Source organism: Physella acuta, unplaced genomic scaffold (genome assembly GCF_028476545.2).
Source record: "Physella acuta isolate Inbredline_101_S28 unplaced genomic scaffold, ASM2847654v3 ptg000873l, whole genome shotgun sequence".
Classification (NCBI taxonomy): domain Eukaryota; kingdom Metazoa; phylum Mollusca; class Gastropoda; family Physidae; genus Physella; species Physella acuta.
This window is the reverse complement of record NW_026732390.1, coordinates 368,633-388,893: the sequence shown is the minus strand read 5'-3', so window position 1 is coordinate 388,893 and position 20,261 is coordinate 368,633. Positions and strand designations below refer to the sequence as shown.

Here is a 20,261-nt window from a genome sequence, read left to right as displayed (position 1 = left end):
CCTGCACGTCAACCCTAAATCCCGAGTTCCACACGACTGCCCTCCAACCGTATGTTGACCCCCATGGCCACCCAAGCGTGAATGTTAAATTAAAAAAACGGGGAATCCCCGAATCTTATTTCGTCATGTCCTATAATATAAAAGCCTACTGAGAAAATGATATCTGTGTGAGATTTTTAAATTTTTGTATTCGGTAGCCGAGCTTAGAAAAACGATCACGATATGTTGTATCAATGGAGGATTGAGTGTGATTTGTATTCGGGGTGCACCTATCACAATGTATCGTGTCACCTATTCAAACAAATAATCCAATCACAACCAAAACTTCGCCATAACTATGAGGTGCCGTTTAAAAATAAATCGTCGGTTTAGTGTTATATTACTTCTTCCTACGTTTTGTCACAAGTCAGAGAATATAACTTCAAGCTGCTCCGCTAGGTCCCGATTAGCTTTTTGAAACAAGGATTGCCGTCTACAATCGAAATGAGGAGTTTAAATGTTAAGTATGTTGAGCAAGTTTTATCAACATTTACAAAATAGAGTTTTAGAAATGATAAAAAACAGCGAAAATAGAGTTAAAGATGACTCTTCATAATGCAAAATTGTGGTGTCACGCTTTCTGATTCCCTCACCTTTCACCGATAGTCACTGAATTTGAAAAAGGCATTTGGACCTTGAATATGGGCGATTACTAAACGTGTGGCGTCATGTAATTGTCTATTGATGAATGAGAAAGTAACCTTAACACAAACCTTGCTGTAACCTAGAGCTTAATCAGATCACTAACTTTTAAACCAGGTGAACACCTACACGTATTTGCGTATTGTCCGTAGGTCGGGCTTTCGATTTTCGCTAAAAAAAATATCTGTACCACATAAAACAAAATACCACCAGCTTAGCCCCCCGTCCTCCCCTCTCCAGGCACACCTCTGCATTAACCTCACACAAAGTATACAACATCCTTACAACTACAACTAAACAAGGTATAAACACAATACTATGGAAGCAAATCCAGAAAAGAAAGGCAGGCTGAAATCGGAGTCAATGACCTCAATGGCGCATAACCAGTTGACATGTATGACATGGTGATGGAGGCTTGGTCGATTCGGCTAAAGCTAATGGTTGATAAATTCGAAAAAGTCTCGAGTTCAAACCCTCTGGCAGATAAGGCTCGATCCCCTCCAACACTAAAAATTAAGAACGAAGAAGAAGAAGAAGCTCCCCGTCCTCCCCTCTCCAGGCACACCTCCGCATTAACCTCACACAAAGTATACAACATCCTTACAACTACAACTAAACAAGGTAGAAACACTACGCTCAACCCGGAGTGGTCATGACGGAAAATGTATGAGTATAAACTCCGTAAGTCCCCAGTTCGAACCCTCGCTAGCCCTTGTGGACAGAGACCCATCTAGGAGAGAAAACTCCAAAATCAAACAAACTGCTGCCTTGCTGATTGTTTCTGGATGGGGTGAAGGCTACGGAGGCACATTCATGAAAGGCAGGAGGTAATTAATTCCCTTTAAAATTACAATCAATAAGACAAATCCCGGGGAAAGGAAGGATATATTAGACATTATATTGGCTTGACATATTCCTTTGGGGAGCAAATGGCTGCAATCACACCTCTCCACTGCGTTCAGTTTTAGGGAGGTTCATATTTACAAAATATATTTTTAACAAGTCCTCTCGACTCTTACTTCACCGTTTTGTAATTTAATGTATAAAAAAGTTTCACCAAAGGGTTAACACCCCTTTATACGCCCTCTAATCAAATCGTGCGTTATCGATTTTAAAAAGTCCCTTCTCTTATTGATAATAATCGACCTTAAAATACAGGAATTCCCAAAGTTAAAAATAGACTGTTGTGTTCTAGCTTAAATTAACGTGTATTGACACGTTAAATGGTGTGTCAGAAAACAACTTTTATTAATATTGGTAAATGAAAGAATTATCAGGTAAGGGGTATTAAGCGTACTACATGTTAGTGGTGAATGGACCCATGAAAGTCACACGGATTCGAGTCAAGAACCACAAAACAAATGGGGCAGATGAAGTAGAGTTCATCTGTTTCAGAGAACTCGGCGTATAAAGGGATAGTGTGCCCAGCAGTCTTTGTTTTCTAGCTCTCTACCGCTAGGCCACACTGTCCCACTGTATACAACATAGGAAGCGATACAAGCAGTGTTTCTTCCAGACTTTTTTCTCCGGGGGGGGGGGGGCGGGGGGCACTTGAAATTTTCGGGGGGGGGGGGCGGTAGACTTTCTTCGGGGGGGGGGGCGGACACTGTTAAAATTATATATTTTCTATATAAATTATATAAATTTAATTTCGTTCGGGGGGGGGGGGGGGGGGGCGGTAAAAAAATTTCGGGGGGGGGGGGATGCCTGGAAGAAGTATTACAATACGTTTTCAAAAGCATTGGGTGCCAATGACTAGCAGAGAGACGACTGCTTTTATTCAAAATTAGTATTTTAGGTTTTATTATTTTTAGATTCGTTCTTAACTAAATCGACACTGCATCAAGGGCGTAGCGAGGCGGGTGCGGGGGGTGCGGACCGCACCGGGTGACACCATTTAGGGGGGTGACACCAAGGCAAAAAATAGCAGTTTTTAATTAGAGTGTTAAATAGCCTTTTAAGAGGTGGGGGGTGCAAATCGAAGGTTTGAGGGGGGGGGGGGTGCAAATCGAAAGTTTGAGGGGGGGGGGGGTGTAAATCGAAAATTGAAAGTTTGTCCCCGGGAAGGGTCGTTGCGCCTCTGGGGGGTGACACCATTAAGTGCCGCACCGGGTGACACCCGTCCTCGCTACGCTACTGCACTGCATACAACCTAAAAGAAGCTATAAATTGCATTTATCGTTTTTTTAACGCCAGTCGAAACCCACCGTCCGTGAAAAACAGCTCATCGTCGAAGTTAGATTAAAAATAAGATAATCTTGCATAGTTATCACAGAAGAACGTATCTGGAATATTTGAAAGAAAAATCGCTGAAATAGAAATGGGACAAGATTGTCCTTTATGGACGACCGCTACAACGTTGCGTCTTGCGAGTTGTGGGGGGAGGGGGGGGGGAGGGGGGGGCAAAGTTAATGACGCGACATTTGTAGTCTGACTAATGGGATTTTTCTAGCGTGTGCGTATAGAGATGAGAGGTCAGGTCCGGTTTTACCGCACGTCTGTACTACAAACGTTTTGGCCGCGGATATTTTGATCACGGACTTCTAAAAAAAAAATTTAAGGGGCTATTGTCTTTAATTTAGTATGAATTTATAAACAGTTGAACAAAAAACAGTTCTTAACAAAACGGGTTAAAAGTCTTGGTAATTTGACTGTATTCAAAACTAGAGAGTCACACGAATTTATCAACAAAACAAAGAGAAATATACTGTCCCCCAGTTGCTGTTTTACTCTATTAATTGTACTGCTTTTTAAATTTACAAATGTACACATATTTCAGTGTTTGTAATGTTCTACTTATATTGTACGACCTAAAAATACTATAGTAACCATAAATATACGCCAATTTAAGGTGAAACTTTACGTCACAAATCTACAGCGGCCTATTCGTTAATGTATTAGCTCTCATCATTCTCATATATATATATATATATATATATATATATATATATATATATATATATATATATATATATATATATATATATATATCCACGCTAATTTGATCACTTCAATCATACCTCGCCCCTTTCTTCTTCACTGTCTCATATCGTCACAAAAACCAGACCCCCACACCAAAAAGACGCCACGCCTCAGCCGACACGTTACGGCTGAGCAGGAGTCTGACAACACTATCCTTTTAAATGCTTAGACCACAGAAACAGATATACTCTACTCCACCTGCCCAGTTTTAGTATATGTATATAGCGTTATATTAAAACATACATACATATATATATATATATATATATATATATATATATATGTATATATATATATATATATATATATATATATATATATATATATATATATATATATATATATATATATATATACATATATATATATATATATATATATATATATATATATATATATATATATATATATATATATATATATATATATATATATATATATATATATATATATATATGTATATAAAAGTATGTATAATTTATATATAAATAATATATATATATATATATATATATATATATATATATATATATATATATATATATATATATATATATATATATATATTCAGAGAAAGCGGTAGATTAGAGTTCTTGTAATCAGTTACGTTATCCCGGTATCAGTTTGGTGCAGGTCGTAAGACTTGAAGTGGTGCAGTTAGTCCTGTACCAACACGACATACACGACATACACCAGCAACTTCCTGGTCCTGTTATCATCGCTCCTACAGTGGACCAACCACGTGACAACCGCATTGGCCATCCTTGTCTCACTACACATCAGTAGACTGGCGTGTGAGGGATGAGAGAGGGGGTGAGAGGGATTCAGAGTCCCAGTCTCACACTCACGTAACTACTCAGTTTCCTGCTTGATTGAAGTACTCACTTACCGTCCTCTATCCGGTTTGTGCAAGTGTTGGGAAAACTCAGTGTAACTTGTTCCGTCATTTGGTTGATCCGCCTTTTAAGTATACCATTGTTATATAAACATTGTTTTATATATATATATATATATATATATATATATATATATATATATATATATATATATATATATATATATATATATATATATAAAACAATGTTTACTTAAAAGGCGGATCAACCTAATGACGGAACAAGTTACACTGAGTTTATATATATATATATATATATATATATATATATATATATATATATATATATATATATATATATATATATATATATAAAAGCCTATTTATATTCATATATATATGCCTATATGTATACCTATATATATATATATATATATATATATATATATATATATATATATATATATATATATATATATATATATATATTTATTTATATATATATATATAAGATATATAAATAAGTAAATATATATATAATTGTATATATAGTTTGTATGTGTTTTGTTGTGTGATTATTTGTATATTTCTTTAAAAGAAGCAGACACAATACCTAAATTTCATAGTGGAAAATTGCCGTTGTCTCAAGGAAAATAATTACTAAACTTCACAGTCAACCCCACAGTGCCTTCACCAGACTCCCATTTTTATTGTTTAGTAATGTATGTAATGTATGTAATAACTTCTTTCAAACCTAAAGCAAATCGAAACATTTAATTTTGTTTTATTTTTATTTAAATTTTTTTCCGCCTCAGACATGTAATTTACAGTGTCAGTTTGCCTTGCATGTTCGCTTTAGTATTACAGTTTTCATCATCGGCTTATAAGGACTGATACAGATTTACAATAGTAATATTTCTTTCTTACTTGTAGCCTACCTTCATTCATTTAAGATGGTTTACTTATACATAGATCTAATACAAAACGTCTAAAAATAAAAAGATAAAAAACAACAACCTGAAAATGCAATTGTGTAATTAAATGATGATTCAAGGGATTTTTTTTTCCATCAGCGTGAGGGGCTGGGGGGGGGGGGGGATTTGGGTTTTAAGTAGAGCTACTAATTCAACATTCTTAATGAGGTAACAACCTTTTTAGCCTCCCTCCCATTTTATATAGTTGTTGCGTGTGTTATACAAGAAATTTGGTAAGTCCGGTTACGTAGATATAAATATGATGTGTGAACATTTGTAATTTTACAGTAGGATTCACACACCAACCTTCACCCGCTCTTGACATTATATCACGACACCTTCGTTTAATGACGCAACATGTTGTATGTCACACTCAGGTTCCGTAATTGAGAAACTTAGATTTAATTTTTCAGTCTGAGTCGTTTCCCTTTCAATGCAGTTCTTAGATTAGACGAAGGATGATACCATTGAACGGTGAATAATATACTTCTAAAATAAACTGTCATACATTGATTGGGTAAGAAAACTTTAAACTCCTAGATATGTGATAAACGTGTGATTTTAAAAGTCAGTAATCTTTTGTGTGATCATGTGAAAAGTTTATTGAACGTACGTTCTGTAAATGGTGTATTCTGTAAATGGTGTATTCTGTAAATGGTGTATTCTGTAAATTGTGTATTCAGTAAATGGTGTGTTTTGCAAACGTTGTAATCTGTAAATGGTGTATTCTGTAAATGGTGTATTCTGTAAATGGTGTATTATGTCAATGATGTATTCTGTAAATAGTGTATTCTGTAACTAGTTTATTCTGTCAATGGTGTATTCTGTAAATGATGATGTATTCTGTAAATGGTGTATTCTGGAAATGGTGTTTTTTTGTAAATGGTGTATTCTGTCAATAGTCTATTCTGTGAATGGTGTGTTCTGTAAATGATGTTTTCTGTAAATGTGTATTCTGTAAATGGTGTAGTCTGTAAATGGTGTATTCTGGAAATGGTGTTTTTTTGTAAATGGTGTATTCTGTCAATAGTCTATTCTGTGAATGGTGTGTTCTGTAAATGTGTATTCTGTAAATGGTCTATTCTGTAAATGTTGTATTCTGTAAATGGTGTAATATGTAAATTGAGCATTTAGTAAACAAAACATGTTTGTTTGAGTAAAGTTCTACCATACATTGTAGTGTTACAGCATCCCATATTGTCACGAGATGATGTCATACATTTCATGTCACCATGACCTGCGGATAGGTTGTAAAAAATGTAGAATGTATCAATATCTCTTTATTGAAAATTAACATGCAGTAATAATAGTGGTATTAATACATGATTAATATTACTATCAGATAAGTTATTTTAAATCAAGTTCCTTGTAGTGGTCAATATTAATACAGTTGTTGAATGGGTTGATTGATGGGTGGGAAGGTGGGGGGGAGAATGGTTAGTTGGTGGGTGGGTGGGTCTGTGTCTGTGTGGATAGATATTGCATGTAACTAAAATTGATTGAAACGTGTGCATATATATATATATATATATATATATATATATATATATATATATATATATATATATATATATATATATATATATGTATATTTACTTTCAGATATGCGTGCATAGAAAATTAATTGCCGTTAAATTTGATTGATTATATCAAATACAGGGATGAATAATGTTATTAATTAATATATTGCCTATTTGATTGGGCTGATAAGTTTTTAAAGGCAAATATGTGGACAGACAAGCCTACGATCACGTGAGCATTATGTGTATGTATATAAATAAAACTAACTCCAGTGTATTTGGACCAGAAAGAAACATTAGCAGACTTACAAGCTTAACGGATCTACATCGTAAGTATTTTTACTCATTTGTTTTTACTTGATTTTTCTGTCTTCAGAGTTTCTTCCAGGCATCTCTTCGCCCCCGAAAAAATTCCACCACCCCCACGAACGAAATGAAATTTTTATAATTTATATAGAAAATATATACTTTTAACAGGGTCCGCCCCCCCGAAGAAAGTCTACCGCCCCCCAAGTGCCACGCTCCCCCCCCCCCCCACCCGGAGAAAAAAGTCTGGAAGAAACACTGTCTGTCTTCATAAGAAAATTACTGAAATAATTTTCTCAGTTTTTTTTTAATTTTAGAATTTTTCGAAATTAAATACTAGCGCAATACTGACGTTAAATGTCGTGGATAAATATTAAAACATCATCTGAAAAAATAAGATTTATAATTTCAAACCAAATGTAAATCGATTAGTTGTTATTGTTGTTGACCAACCTTTGGGACAAGGAGTTTACCAAACCTGATCAAATCAAATCATACACATGAACTATATTAGAACCAAACTAAGTATGAAACTGGCTAACACAGTGCAATAGATCTATTTACATGTACCCTACATTTACAATATTAGTAACATAAAAAAAAATTTAAATGATCTTTTTATACATTCGCACTACTCACAAACAGTTCAGTCAGATATACAGCAACAGGCGGGGTATCAGCTCAGTTCATCACACTATAAGACCTCAGTTCAAATGGTAATACAACAGTGCAGTGACATCTAGCGGACAGGTACAGAGACATATGGCCAATAGGTACAGTTACATCTAGTTGACAAGTAGTGGCATTTGGCCTATTAGTACAGTGACATTTGGCCAATAGGTACAGTTACATCTAGTTGACAAGTAGTGGCATTTGGCCTATTAGTACAGTGACATTTAGCCTTTTGGTACAGTGACATTTGGCCAATAGGTACAGTTACATCTAGTTGACAAGTAGTGGCATTTGGCCTATTAGTACAGTGACATTTGGCCAATAGGTACAGTTACATCTAGTTGACAAGTAGTGGCATTTGGCTCATTAGTACAGTGACCTTTGGCCAATAGGTACAGTTACATCTAGTTGACAAGTAGTGGCATTTGGCCTATTAGTACAGTGACATTTAGCCTTTTGGTACAGTGACATTTGGCCAATACGTACAGTTACATCTAGTTGACAAGTAGTGGCATTTGGCCTATTAGTACAGTGACATTTGGCCAATAGGTACAGTTACATCTAGCTGACAAGTAGTGGCATTTGGCCTATTAGTACAGTGACATTTGGCCAATAGGTACAGTTACATCTAGCTGACAAGTAGTGGCATTTGGCCTTTTGGTACAGTGACATTTGGCCTTTTGGTACAGAGACATTTGGCCAATAGGTACAGTTACATCTAGCTGACAGGTAGTGGCATTTGGCTCATTAGTGCAGTGACATTTGGCCTTTTGGTACAGTGACATTTGGCCAATAGGTACAGTTACATCTAGTTGACAAGTAGTGGCATTTGGCCTATTAGTACAGTGACATTTGGCCTTTTGGTACAGTGACATTTGGCCAATAGAGATACAGTTATATCTAGCTGACAAGTAGTGACATTTGGCCTATTAGTACAGTGACATTTGGCCTTTTGGTACAGTGACATTTGGCCAATAGAGGTACAGTTAAATCTAGCTGACAAGTACAGTGACATTTGGCCAATTAGTACAGTGACATTTGGCCTATTAATACAGCGACATTTGGCCAATAGGTACAGTTACATCTAGCTGACAAGTAGTGGCATTTGGCCTATTAGTACAGTGACATTTGGCCAATAGGTACAGTTACATCTATTTGACAAGTAGTGGCATTTGGATCATTAGTACAGTGACATTTGGCCTTTTGGTACAGTGACATTTGGCCAATAGGTACAGTTACATCTAGCTGACAAGTAGTGGCATTTGGCCTATTAGTACAGTTACATTTGGCCTTTTGGTACAGTGACATTTGGCCAATAGGTACAGTTACATCTAGCTGACAAGTAGTGGCATTTGGCCTATTAGTACAGTGACATTTGGCCTTTTGGTACAGTGACATTTGGCCAATAGGTACAGTGACATCTAGCTGACAAGTAGTGGCATTCGGCCTATTAGTACAATGACATTTGGCCGCCTTTTGGTACAGTGACATTTGGCCAATAGGTACAGTTACATCTAGTTGACAAGTAGTGGCATTTGGCTCATTAGTACAGTGACATTTGGCCTTTTGGTACAGTGACATTTGGCCAATAGGTACAGTTACATCTAGCTGACAAGTAATGGCATTTGGCCTATTAGTACAGTTACATTTGGCCTTTTGGTACAGTGACATTTGGCCAATAGGTACAGTTACATCAAGCTGAAAAGTAGTGGTATTTGGCCTATTAGTACAGTGACATTTGGCCTTTTGGTATAGTGACATTTGGCCAATAGGTACAGTGACATCTAGCTGACAAGTAGTGGCATTTGGCCTATTGGTACAATGACATTTGGCCTTTCGGTACAGTGACATTTGGCCAATAGGTACAGTTACATCTAGTTTACAAGTAGTGGCATTCGGCCTATTAGTACAGCGACATTTGGCCGCCTTTTGGTACAGTGACATTTGGCCAATAGGTACAGTTACATCTAGTTGACAAGTAGTGGCATTTGGCCTATTAGTACAGTGACATTTGGCCAATAGGTACAGTTACATCTTGCTGACAAGTAGTGGCATTGGCCTTTTGGTACAGTGACATTTGGCCAATAGGTACAGTTACATCTAGTTGACAAGTACAGTGACATTTGGCCTATTAGTACAGTGACATTTGGCCTATTAGTACAGCGACATTTGGCCAATAGGTACAGTTACATCTATCTGGCAAGTAGTGGCATTTGGCCTATTAGTACAGTGACATTTGGCCTTTTGGTACAGTGACATTTGGCCAATAGGTACAGTTACATCTAGCTGACAAGTAGTGGCATTTGGCCTATTAGTACAGTGACATTTGGCCTTTTGGTACAGTGACATCTAGCTGACAAGTAGTGGCATTTAGCCTTTTGGTACAGTGACATTTGGCCTTTTGGTACAGTGACATTTGGCCAATAGAGGTACAGTTATATCTAGCTGACAAGTAGTGACATTTGACCTATTAGTACAGTGACATTTGGCCTTTTGGTACAGTGACATTTTGCCAATAGAGGTACAGTTACATCTAGCTTACAAGTACAGTGACATTTGGCCTATTAGTACAGTGACATTTGGCCTATTAGTACAGCGACATTTGGCCAATAGGTACAGTTACATCTAGCTGACAAGTAGTGGCATTTGGCCTATTAGTACAGTGACATTTGGCCAATAGGTACAGTTACATCTAGTTGACAAGTAGTGGCATTTGGCTCATTAGTACAGTGACATTTGGCCTATTAGTACAGCGACATTTGGCCAATAGGTACAGTTACATCTAGCTGACAAGTAGTGGCATTTGGCCTATTAGTACAGTGACATTTGGCCAATAGGTACAGTTACATCTAGTTGACAAGTAGTGGCATTTGGCCTATTAGTACAGTGACATTTGGCCAATAGGTACAGTTACATCTAGCTGACAAGTAGTGGCATTTGGCCTATTAGTACAGTGACATTTAGCCTTTTGGTACAATGACATTTGGCCAATACGTACAGTTACATCTAGTTGACAAGTAGTGGCATTTGGCCTATTAGTACAGTGACATTTGGCCAATAGGTACAGTTACATCTAGCTGACAAGTAGTGGCATTTGGCCTATTAGTACAGTGACATTTGGCCAATAAGTACAGTTACATCTAGCTGACAAGTAGTGGCATTTGGCCTATTAGTACAGTGACATTTGGCCAATAGGTACAGTTACATCTAGCTGACAAGTACAGTGACATTTGGCCTATTAGTACAGTGACATTTGGCCTATTAATACAGCGACATTTGGGCAATAGGTACAGTTACATCTAGCTGACAAGTAGTGGCATTTGGCCTATTAGTACAGTGACATTTGGCCAATAGGTACAGTTACATCTAGTTGACAAGTAGTGGCATTTGGCTCATTAGTACAGTGACATTTGGCCTTTTGGTACAGTGACATTTGGCCAATAGGTACAGTTACATCTAGCTGACAAGTAGTGGCATTTGGCCTATTAGTACAGTTACATTTGGCCTTTTGGTACAGTGACATTTGGCCAATAGGTACAGTTACATCTAGCTGACAAGTAGTGGCATTTGGCCTATTAGTACAGTGACATTTGGCCTTTTGGTACAGTGACATTTGGCCAATAGGTACAGTTACATCTAGCTGACAAGTAGTGGCATTTGGCCTATTAGTACAGTGACATTTGGCCTTTTGGTACAGTGACATCTAGCTGACAAGTAGTGGCATTTAGCCTTTTGGTACAGTGACATTTGGCCTTTTGGTACAGTGACATTTGGCCAATAGAGGTACAGTTATATCTAGCTGACAAGTAGTGACATTTGACCTATTAGTACAGTGACATTTGGCCTTTTGGTACAGTGACATTTGGCCAATAGAGGTACAGTTACATCTAGCTAATAAATACAGTGACATTTGGCCTATTAGTACAGTGACATGTGGCCTATTAGTACAGCGACATTTGGCCAATAGGTACAGTTACATCTAGCTGACAAGTAGTGGCATTTGGCCTATTAGTACAGTGACATTTGGCCAATAGGTACAGTTACATCTAGTTGACAAGTAGTGGCATTTGGCTCATTAGTACAGTGACATTTGGCCTATTAGTACAGCGACATTTGGCCAATAGGTACAGTTACATCTAGCTGACAAGTAGTGGCATTTGGCCTATTAGTACAGTGACATTTGGCCAATAGGTACAGTTACATCTAGTTGACAAGTAGTGGCATTTGGCCTATTAGTACAGTGACATTTGGCCAATAGGTACAGTTACATCTAGCTGACAAGTAGTGGCATTTGGCCTATTAGTACAGTGACATTTAGCCTTTTGGTACAATGACATTTGGCCAATACGTACAGTTACATCTAGTTGACAAGTAGTGGCATTTGGCCTATTAGTACAGTGACATTTGGCCAATAGGTACAGTTACATCTAGCTGACAAGTAGTGGCATTTGGCCTTTTGGTACAGTGACATTAGGCCAATAAGTACAGTTACATCTTGCTGACAAGTAGTGACATTTGGCCTTTTGGTACAGTGACATCTAGTTGACAAGTACAGTGACATTTGGCCTATTAGTACAGTGACATTTGGCCTATTAGTACAGCGACATTTGGCCAATAGGTACAGTTACATCTATCTGGCAAGTAGTGGCATTTGGCCTATTAGTACAGTGACATTTGGCCTTTTGGTACAGTGACATTTGGCCAATAGGTACAGTTACATCTAGCTGACAAGTAGTGGCATTTGGCCTATTAGTACAGTGACATTTGGCCTTTTGGTACAGTGACATCTAGCTGACAAGTAGTGGCATTTAGCCTTTTGGTACAGTGACATTTGGCCTTTTGGTACAGTGACATTTGGCCAATAGAGGTACAGTTATATCTAGCTGACAAGTAGTGACATTTGACCTATTAGTACAGTGACATTTGGCCTTTTGGTACAGTGACATTTGGCCAATAGAGGTACAGTTACATCTAGCTTACAAGTACAGTGACATTTGGCCTATTAGTACAGTGACATTTGGCCTATTAGTACAGCGACATTTGGCCAATAGGTACAGTTACATCTAGCTGACAAGTAGTGGCATTTGGCCTATTAGTACAGTGACATTTGGCCAATAGGTACAGTTACATCTAGTTGACAAGTAGTGGCATTTGGCTCATTAGTACAGTGACATTTGGCCTATTAGTACAGCGACATTTGGCCAATAGGTACAGTTACATCTAGCTGACAAGTAGTGGCATTTGGCCTATTAGTACAGTGACATTTGGCCAATAGGTACAGTTACATCTAGTTGACAAGTAGTGGCATTTGGCCTATTAGTACAGTGACATTTGGCCAATAGGTACAGTTACATCTAGCTGACAAGTAGTGGCATTTGGCCTATTAGTACAGTGACATTTAGCCTTTTGGTACAATGACATTTGGCCAATACGTACAGTTACATCTAGTTGACAAGTAGTGGCATTTGGCCTATTAGTACAGTGACATTTGGCCAATAGGTACAGTTACATCTAGCTGACAAGTAGTGGCATTTGGCCTATTAGTACAGTGACATTTGGCCAATAAGTACAGTTACATCTAGCTGACAAGTAGTGGCATTTGGCCTATTAGTACAGTGACATTTGGCCAATAGGTACAGTTACATCTAGCTGACAAGTACAGTGACATTTGGCCTATTAGTACAGTGACATTTGGCCTATTAATACAGCGACATTTGGGCAATAGGTACAGTTACATCTAGCTGACAAGTAGTGGCATTTGGCCTATTAGTACAGTGACATTTGGCCAATAGGTACAGTTACATCTAGTTGACAAGTAGTGGCATTTGGCTCATTAGTACAGTGACATTTGGCCTTTTGGTACAGTGACATTTGGCCAATAGGTACAGTTACATCTAGCTGACAAGTAGTGGCATTTGGCCTATTAGTACAGTTACATTTGGCCTTTTGGTACAGTGACATTTGGCCAATAGGTACAGTTACATCTAGCTGACAAGTAGTGGCATTTGGCCTATTAGTACAGTGACATTTGGCCTTTTGGTACAGTGACATTTGGCCAATAGGTACAGTGACATCTAGCTGACAAGTAGTGGCATTCGGCCTATTAGTACAATGACATTTGGCCGCCTTTTGGTACAGTGACATTTGGCCAATAGGTACAGTTACATTTAGTTGACAAGTAGTGGCATTTGGCTCATTAGTACAGTGACATTTGGCCTTTTGGTACAGTGACATTTGGCCAATAGGTACAGTTACATCTAGCTGACAAGTAATGGCATTTGGCCTATTAGTACAGTTACATTTGGCCTTTTGGTACAGTGACATTTGGCCGATAGGTACAGTTACATCAAGCTGAAAAGTAGTGGTATTTGGCCTATTAGTACAGTGACATTTGGCCTTTTGGTACAGTGACATTTGGCCAATAGGTACAGTGACCTCTAGCTGACAAGTAGTGGCATTTGGCCTATTGGTACAATGACATTTGGCCTTTCGGTACAGTGACATTTGGCCAATAGGTACAGTTACATCTAGTTTACAAGTAGTGGCATTCGGCCTATTAGTACAGTGACATTTGGCCGCCTTTTGGTACAGTGACATTTGGCCAATAGGTACAGTTACATCTAGTTGACAAGTAGTGGCATTTGGCCTATTAGTACAGTGACATTTGGCCAATAGGTACAGTTACATCTTGCTGACAAGTAGTGGCATTTGGCCTTTTGTTACATGGTACGGTGACATTTGGCCTTTTGGTACAGTGACATCTAGTTGACAAGTACAGTGACATTTGGCCTATTAGTACAGTGACATTTGGCCTATTAGTACAGCGACATTTGGCCAATAGGTACAGTTACATCTATCTGGCAAGTAGTGGCATTTGGCCAATTAGTACAGTGACATTTGGCCTTTTGGTACAGTGACATTTGGCCAATAGGTACAGTTACATCTAGCTGACAAGTAGTGGCATTTGGCCTATTAGTACAGTGACATTTAGCCTTTTGGTACAGTGACATTTGGCCAATAGAGGTACAGTTATATCTAGCTGACAAGTAGTGACATTTGACCTATTAGTACAGTGACATTTGGCCTTTTGGTACAGTGACATTTGGCCAATAGAGGTACAGTTACATCTAGCTGACAAGTACAGTGACATTTGGCCTATTAGTACAGTGACATTTGGCCTATTAGTACAGCGACATTTGGCCAATAGGTACAGTTACATCTAGCTGACAAGTAGTGGCATTTGGCCTATTAGTACAGTGACATTTGGCCAATAGGTACAGTTACATCTAGTTGACAAGTAGTGGCATTTGGCTCATTAGTACAGTGACATTTGGCCTTTTGGTACAGTGACATTTGGCCAATAGGTACAGTTACATCTAGCTGACAAGTAGTGGCATTTGGCCTATTAGTACAGTTACATTTGGCCTTTTGGTACAGTGACATTTGGCCAATAGGTACAGTTACATCTAGCTGACAAGTAGTGGCATTTGGCCTATTAGTACAGTGACATTTGGCCAATAGGTACAGTTACATCTTGCTGACAAGTAGTGGCATTTGGCCTTTTGGTACAGTGACATTTGGCCTTTTGGTGCAGTGACATCTAGCTGACAAGTACAGTGACATTTGGCCAATTAGTACAGTGACATTTGGCCTATTTGTACAGCGACATTTGGCCAATAGGTATAGTTACATCTAGCTGACAAGTAGTGGCATTTGGCCTATTAGTACAGTGACATTTGGCCTTTTGGTACAGTGACATCTAGCTGACAAGTACAGTGACATTTGGCCTTTTGGTACAGTGACATCTAGCTGACAAGTAGTGGCATTTGGCCTATTAGTACAGTGACATTTGGCCTTTTGGTACAGAGACATTTGGCCAATAGGTACAGTTACATCTAGCTGACAAGTAGTGGCATTTGGTCTATTAGTACAGTGGCATTTGGCCTATTAGTACAATGATATCTAGCTGACAGATTCAGTGCCATCTGGCTGACAGATTCAGTGATATCTGGCCAAATGGTACAGTGACATTTAAACTCACTATCCCAAAAAGGTGCCTGAACAAACAAATAACACAACAACAACAAGAATAAACCAAACACACACAAATCGCACACTATTCTACTAATAAATGTACATGATCGATCACAAACTTTACATTATATATTTAAATTTTTAAAATTTTTCAACAGGCTGCAATTAAGATAAATTTACACAACTTAATTGGAAAACTAATTCTTATTGCGTCTACAGGTTTTCATAATGGCGTTTATCCTTCTGACTATGAGCTACTTTGTTCAGCTACTGTTGCCAGTTGAAGGTTCTCTAGACAAACCACTGATGTTGTCACCTCTAATCAGCAATCGTCAAATCAAGCAAGCGAAGGAGCTAAGTCTTGTAAAAGATGAGAAATCTGTCATACCGAACAGCCACGCTGGGTTCATTACTGTGGACAAGAAACTCGGAAACCATTTGTTTTTCTGGTTCTTTCCCTCAACGTCTGGGGCTGAATCTCCGCTTGTGGTTTGGCTAAATGGTGGCCCGGGAAATCCATCCACATTGGGGTTGTTTTTTGAGAACGGTCCGATCCGTCTTAAGAGCAACGGATACGAACGTAGCAACATTTCGTGGACACAGACAATGTCAATGTTGTACATAGACAACCCCGTCGGCGTCGGCTTCAGCTATTCAGACAGTGGGAGCGCCGGATATAGGATTGACCAAGATGGCTATTCTAAAGATCTTTATGAGTTTATTGAACAGTTTTATCTTTTATTTCCTGAATATCAGAAGAGAAAGCTCTACATAGGCGGAAAGTCTTATGGCGGGAAGTACGTTCCGGCATTCGCTTATCGTTTGCATGTAGAAATCGAAGCTGGCAGATCAAAAATTCCTTTAGCCGGTATTTATATGGGAGGGCCACTCTTCGATCCTTACTATCAATTTCTTGCATCATCTGACTATCTATTTGCCGTGGGAGCCGTATCAAGAAAACAATTAACACGACAAAAAGAACGTTTTATAAATCTTTATAAAGATTTCAGAAGTAATCGACTTAACATCAATACCATGCAAGACCTTTTAGTACGCGTCGTTGTAAATCCAAATATACCTTTAGACAACTACTATTCTGCGGAAAACCCTCCATATGAAGAACTTGAAAAACTTATGACTGGAAGAGCTATGAAACAGCTTGTCCACGTAGGGAACAGCAGCTTTTTACTGCTCGATTCTAAAGTTGGAGATTACATGATTAAAGATATATTGACCAGCACAAAACCCAAACTAGCCGAACTTGTGGAGAAATACAAAGTTTTGATTTACGGAGGTGATCTTGACGCTCTTGTGAGTCCTGCTATGATTGATGCGGCCCTGCTGTCCATGAAGTGGTCCAGACAAGAAGAATACAACAACGCGACACGTTCTGTTTGGTTGGGTGATGATGGCGCGCTGTCTGGGTTCTATTCCAGAACTGGGAACCTCTGCCAGGTTGTCATTAAAGGTGCCGGACATTCGGCGGGCTATGACCAGCCAAAGAGAGCGTATGACATGATGAATTTTTTCATTCAGCAAGGCTGTATCGGCAAGTGATGGACCCATCGCATATCAACGATTGAAATGAGAAGCAATAGTAGAGTTATATATTTTTAAAGTAAATAAACATTTGCACCTTAAAATTTACAAACGAAAATGGAAGATAAATTATAATTATCAAGTAAATAAAGCTACGAATCTTGCGTTTTTTGTTGTTGTGTATATATCACACAGAAAAATATTTATAACACTCTCCCTTACACAATCTTAGCCCTAATCCTAGCTCTTACCTTATTTCTGACACTTAGCCCAAACCTAAGCTCTTAGCCACAATCCGTTTTCTTTTCCCCACTTAATCTAATTCATACGGATTACGGCTAATAAAATAGTCTAAAACGCGATTTTTTGGTCTGGTATTTATAAAACAACCAATTAGATCATCAAATAGTACAAAACATTTTTTTAATTGCAAAAAAAAAAAAACGAATTTAAATTTTTATTTTTTCCTTAAAAATAAAATGAATTTAGAGATATAAAATTAAAATCAACTATTCAGAGAACTATTTTTTCTAATTACAAAAAAAAAAGAAGAAAAAAAAAAAAAACAAAAAAAAAAACAAAAAAACAAAAAAAAACAAACAAACACCAAAAAGAACAAAAACCACAACAACAAAGAACTGCAAAATTGTATGTTTATAAGTAAAGCAGTCCATTTGGTGTTACCAGCAACCAGCAAATTAGGTTTTGCTCGTAGAACCTTTCCAATGAGTCGATTTGTTACTATTGTCGTCGTCATCGGCTGTACGTGTGAATAACATTTATTTAATAAAAAACGTTTTAATAACAAGCTTTTATGTAATAATGCACTAAAAAGTAGAAAATAAAGTATACCCTACTATTTAAATAATTATAAAGAAAAGCTTGTTATTAGAACATTTTATGAAATGTTTTAAGTACTTTACATGTTTTATGTACAATAGACTTGCATGACTAAAAACCATTGCGTACCTATTGAACATGATGACGCGTGTCTAATAGCGCGGAATAGTTTGATGAGACAGCCTAATAATTTGGACAAAATTTTAATTAATTCATAAAAAAGTTAATCAGGCAACCAATTAAGTCAATTTGAATGTCATGTTGCATTATCTTCATGTCTTGACCCACGTACCAACTACGAACTGTATCTGTCAGCTAGAGGTGCCTGCAATTTCCCTCGGGCGTTTCGATCTAGACAGACATACAGACTGACTGACGACAGATAGCGGAAGTGAGTTAAATAAAAGCTTGTAAAAATAGGAAATATTGAAATTTATGTCGGCCTGGGCCGTTTTGATTTATTTCCCGGGCCGCTTGGACGCAGCCAGTCTACCTCTGAAACAGTTAATATAAGGTCAGACATAAAGGCCTATCCACTAGTGTCTTTAAATTTTCCGACACAAAATTCAATTTACTTGAATGCCATAGAGAAAGATAAAGTAAGAGCCTTCATGTGCAGACTAAAACTTAAATATTAAGATGTGATCAACATTTTGTTTAATTAAACAAATATTTTAAAAGCTTGATGAAGTAAAGTAGGAGACGGTTTTCTCTTAGATTTAGGTATAAAACATGTGTCTGTGTGTGTCTGTCTGCTCTGCATTAGTACACCATTCAACGGATCGAAAGGAGACTACGCTGAAATGTGGAATATCCTACAATGAAGATGTCCCCATTAAAAATAATAAATATTGATAGTAAAGCGCCCGGACAGTAATATGCGTTCTGCCAGCCAGAGCTCCACTGCAGTTATTTTAGCACCTATGGTCAGCTGATTAAGCGTTCTGAGCAGGAGAGGGGGTCGGTAATAGGTACTACGTTCAAACTGTACCAGGCGCCTCCTCCGGTCGTGTGACCGAGCACCTCCATGAGTACTATGGCGCCGACTTTCGTTTCAAATAGTACCATACACTGGGTTTATACTATCGTTGACCAAATAAAGCAAGGGGTGTCTTCTAACGCCCCCTGCAGTAATGTATGGTGGGGCGCTTAGAGTTCCATAGCGGCGCCTATAGCACATAGGGGAAAGTTGATTAGGCGTCCTGCAAAGGGGTCAGGAGAACTACTTGATTCAACGGTCAAACAGCACCAGGGACGGTCCGGGTTCCCCTATAGGCACAATGGCGCCTACATTTGTTTTAAAGTGCACGCTACATTAGGTTAAACCGTACCAGAGGTCGGACCTGGTATAAAAACCCGTGCTTTAACAACAAAAATTCAAGAAATAAGTTGACGGTATTGTTTACATTTTAATACCTCACTTTTAAATCTAAGCGGATGGAATGATTGTTTTATCATAATTTTGCGAATTGTTTATTGTTTGTTTTTTGTCATTTTGCAAATTTAATTTTCCACGTATTGAATGTTCTTCCGTCCGGTGTCTGTGGCTTTATGCGTCCCATGAGCCGTGAAATGCGGCTTGAGCCACCTTCACACCCAGTCCATGAGCCGTAGGTTGCGGCTCGACAGCATTACTGTTTGTGTCACGCTAAAATCACGTCCAATATTTACAGCAACTTGTACAAATTCATGTTTTTAAATACTCTACACCCGGGTATTTCTTTCGGTTAAAAAATTTATGTATCTAGATTAAGGTTAGGGATTAACTGGGAGTGTATCTAGATTAAGGTTTGTGATATTAGGGTTAAGCCACGGTTGCACTGACGCACGATGGTTAGTAGTCATACGGGTCGATTAGATATAGGTTTTACATCTCTA

The 20,261-nt window shown here is 38.0% G+C and overlaps 2 protein-coding genes across 2 annotated transcripts; one reads left to right on the top strand and one right to left on the bottom strand.

The window, feature by feature from the left end:
* The first annotated feature begins 7,194 nt into the window (after nt 1-7,194).
* Nucleotides 7,195-17,663, top strand: LOC131952445 (putative serine carboxypeptidase CPVL). The gene is made up of 2 exons (XM_059315089.1): nt 7,195-7,321; nt 16,224-17,663. Exon 2 carries the CDS (start codon nt 16,233-16,235, stop codon nt 17,559-17,561), a length of 1,329 nt encoding a protein of 442 aa, XP_059171072.1. The 5' UTR covers nt 7,195-7,321; nt 16,224-16,232; the 3' UTR covers nt 17,562-17,663.
* LOC131952426 (uncharacterized) lies at nt 8,561-9,914 on the bottom strand. The gene is made up of 3 exons (XM_059315061.1): nt 9,361-9,914; nt 9,120-9,237; nt 8,561-8,737 (listed from the first exon to the last, which is right to left on the bottom strand). Exons 1-3 carry the CDS (start codon nt 9,912-9,914, stop codon nt 8,561-8,563), a joined length of 849 nt encoding a protein of 282 aa, XP_059171044.1.
* Nucleotides 17,664-20,261: the final 2,598 nt, after the last annotated feature.

Excerpts from the sequence above, each read along its gene's own strand:
- LOC131952445 (XM_059315089.1), top strand. The coding sequence starts at position 16,233 with ATGGCGTTTATCCTTCTGACTATGAGCTACTTTGTTCAGCTACTGTTG.
- LOC131952426 (XM_059315061.1), bottom strand. The coding sequence starts at position 9,914 with ATGTCACTGTACCAAAAGGCGGCCAAATGTCGCTGTACTAATAGGCCG. Across the intron at positions 9,238-9,360 it reads CCTATTGGCCAAATGTCACT|GCCAAATGCCACTACTTGTC; the intron begins GTACCAAAAGGC and ends CTGTACTAATAG. Across the intron at positions 8,738-9,119 it reads CCACTACTTGTCAAATAGAT|GCCAAATGTCACTGCACTAA; the intron begins GTAACTGTACCT and ends CTGTACCAAAAG.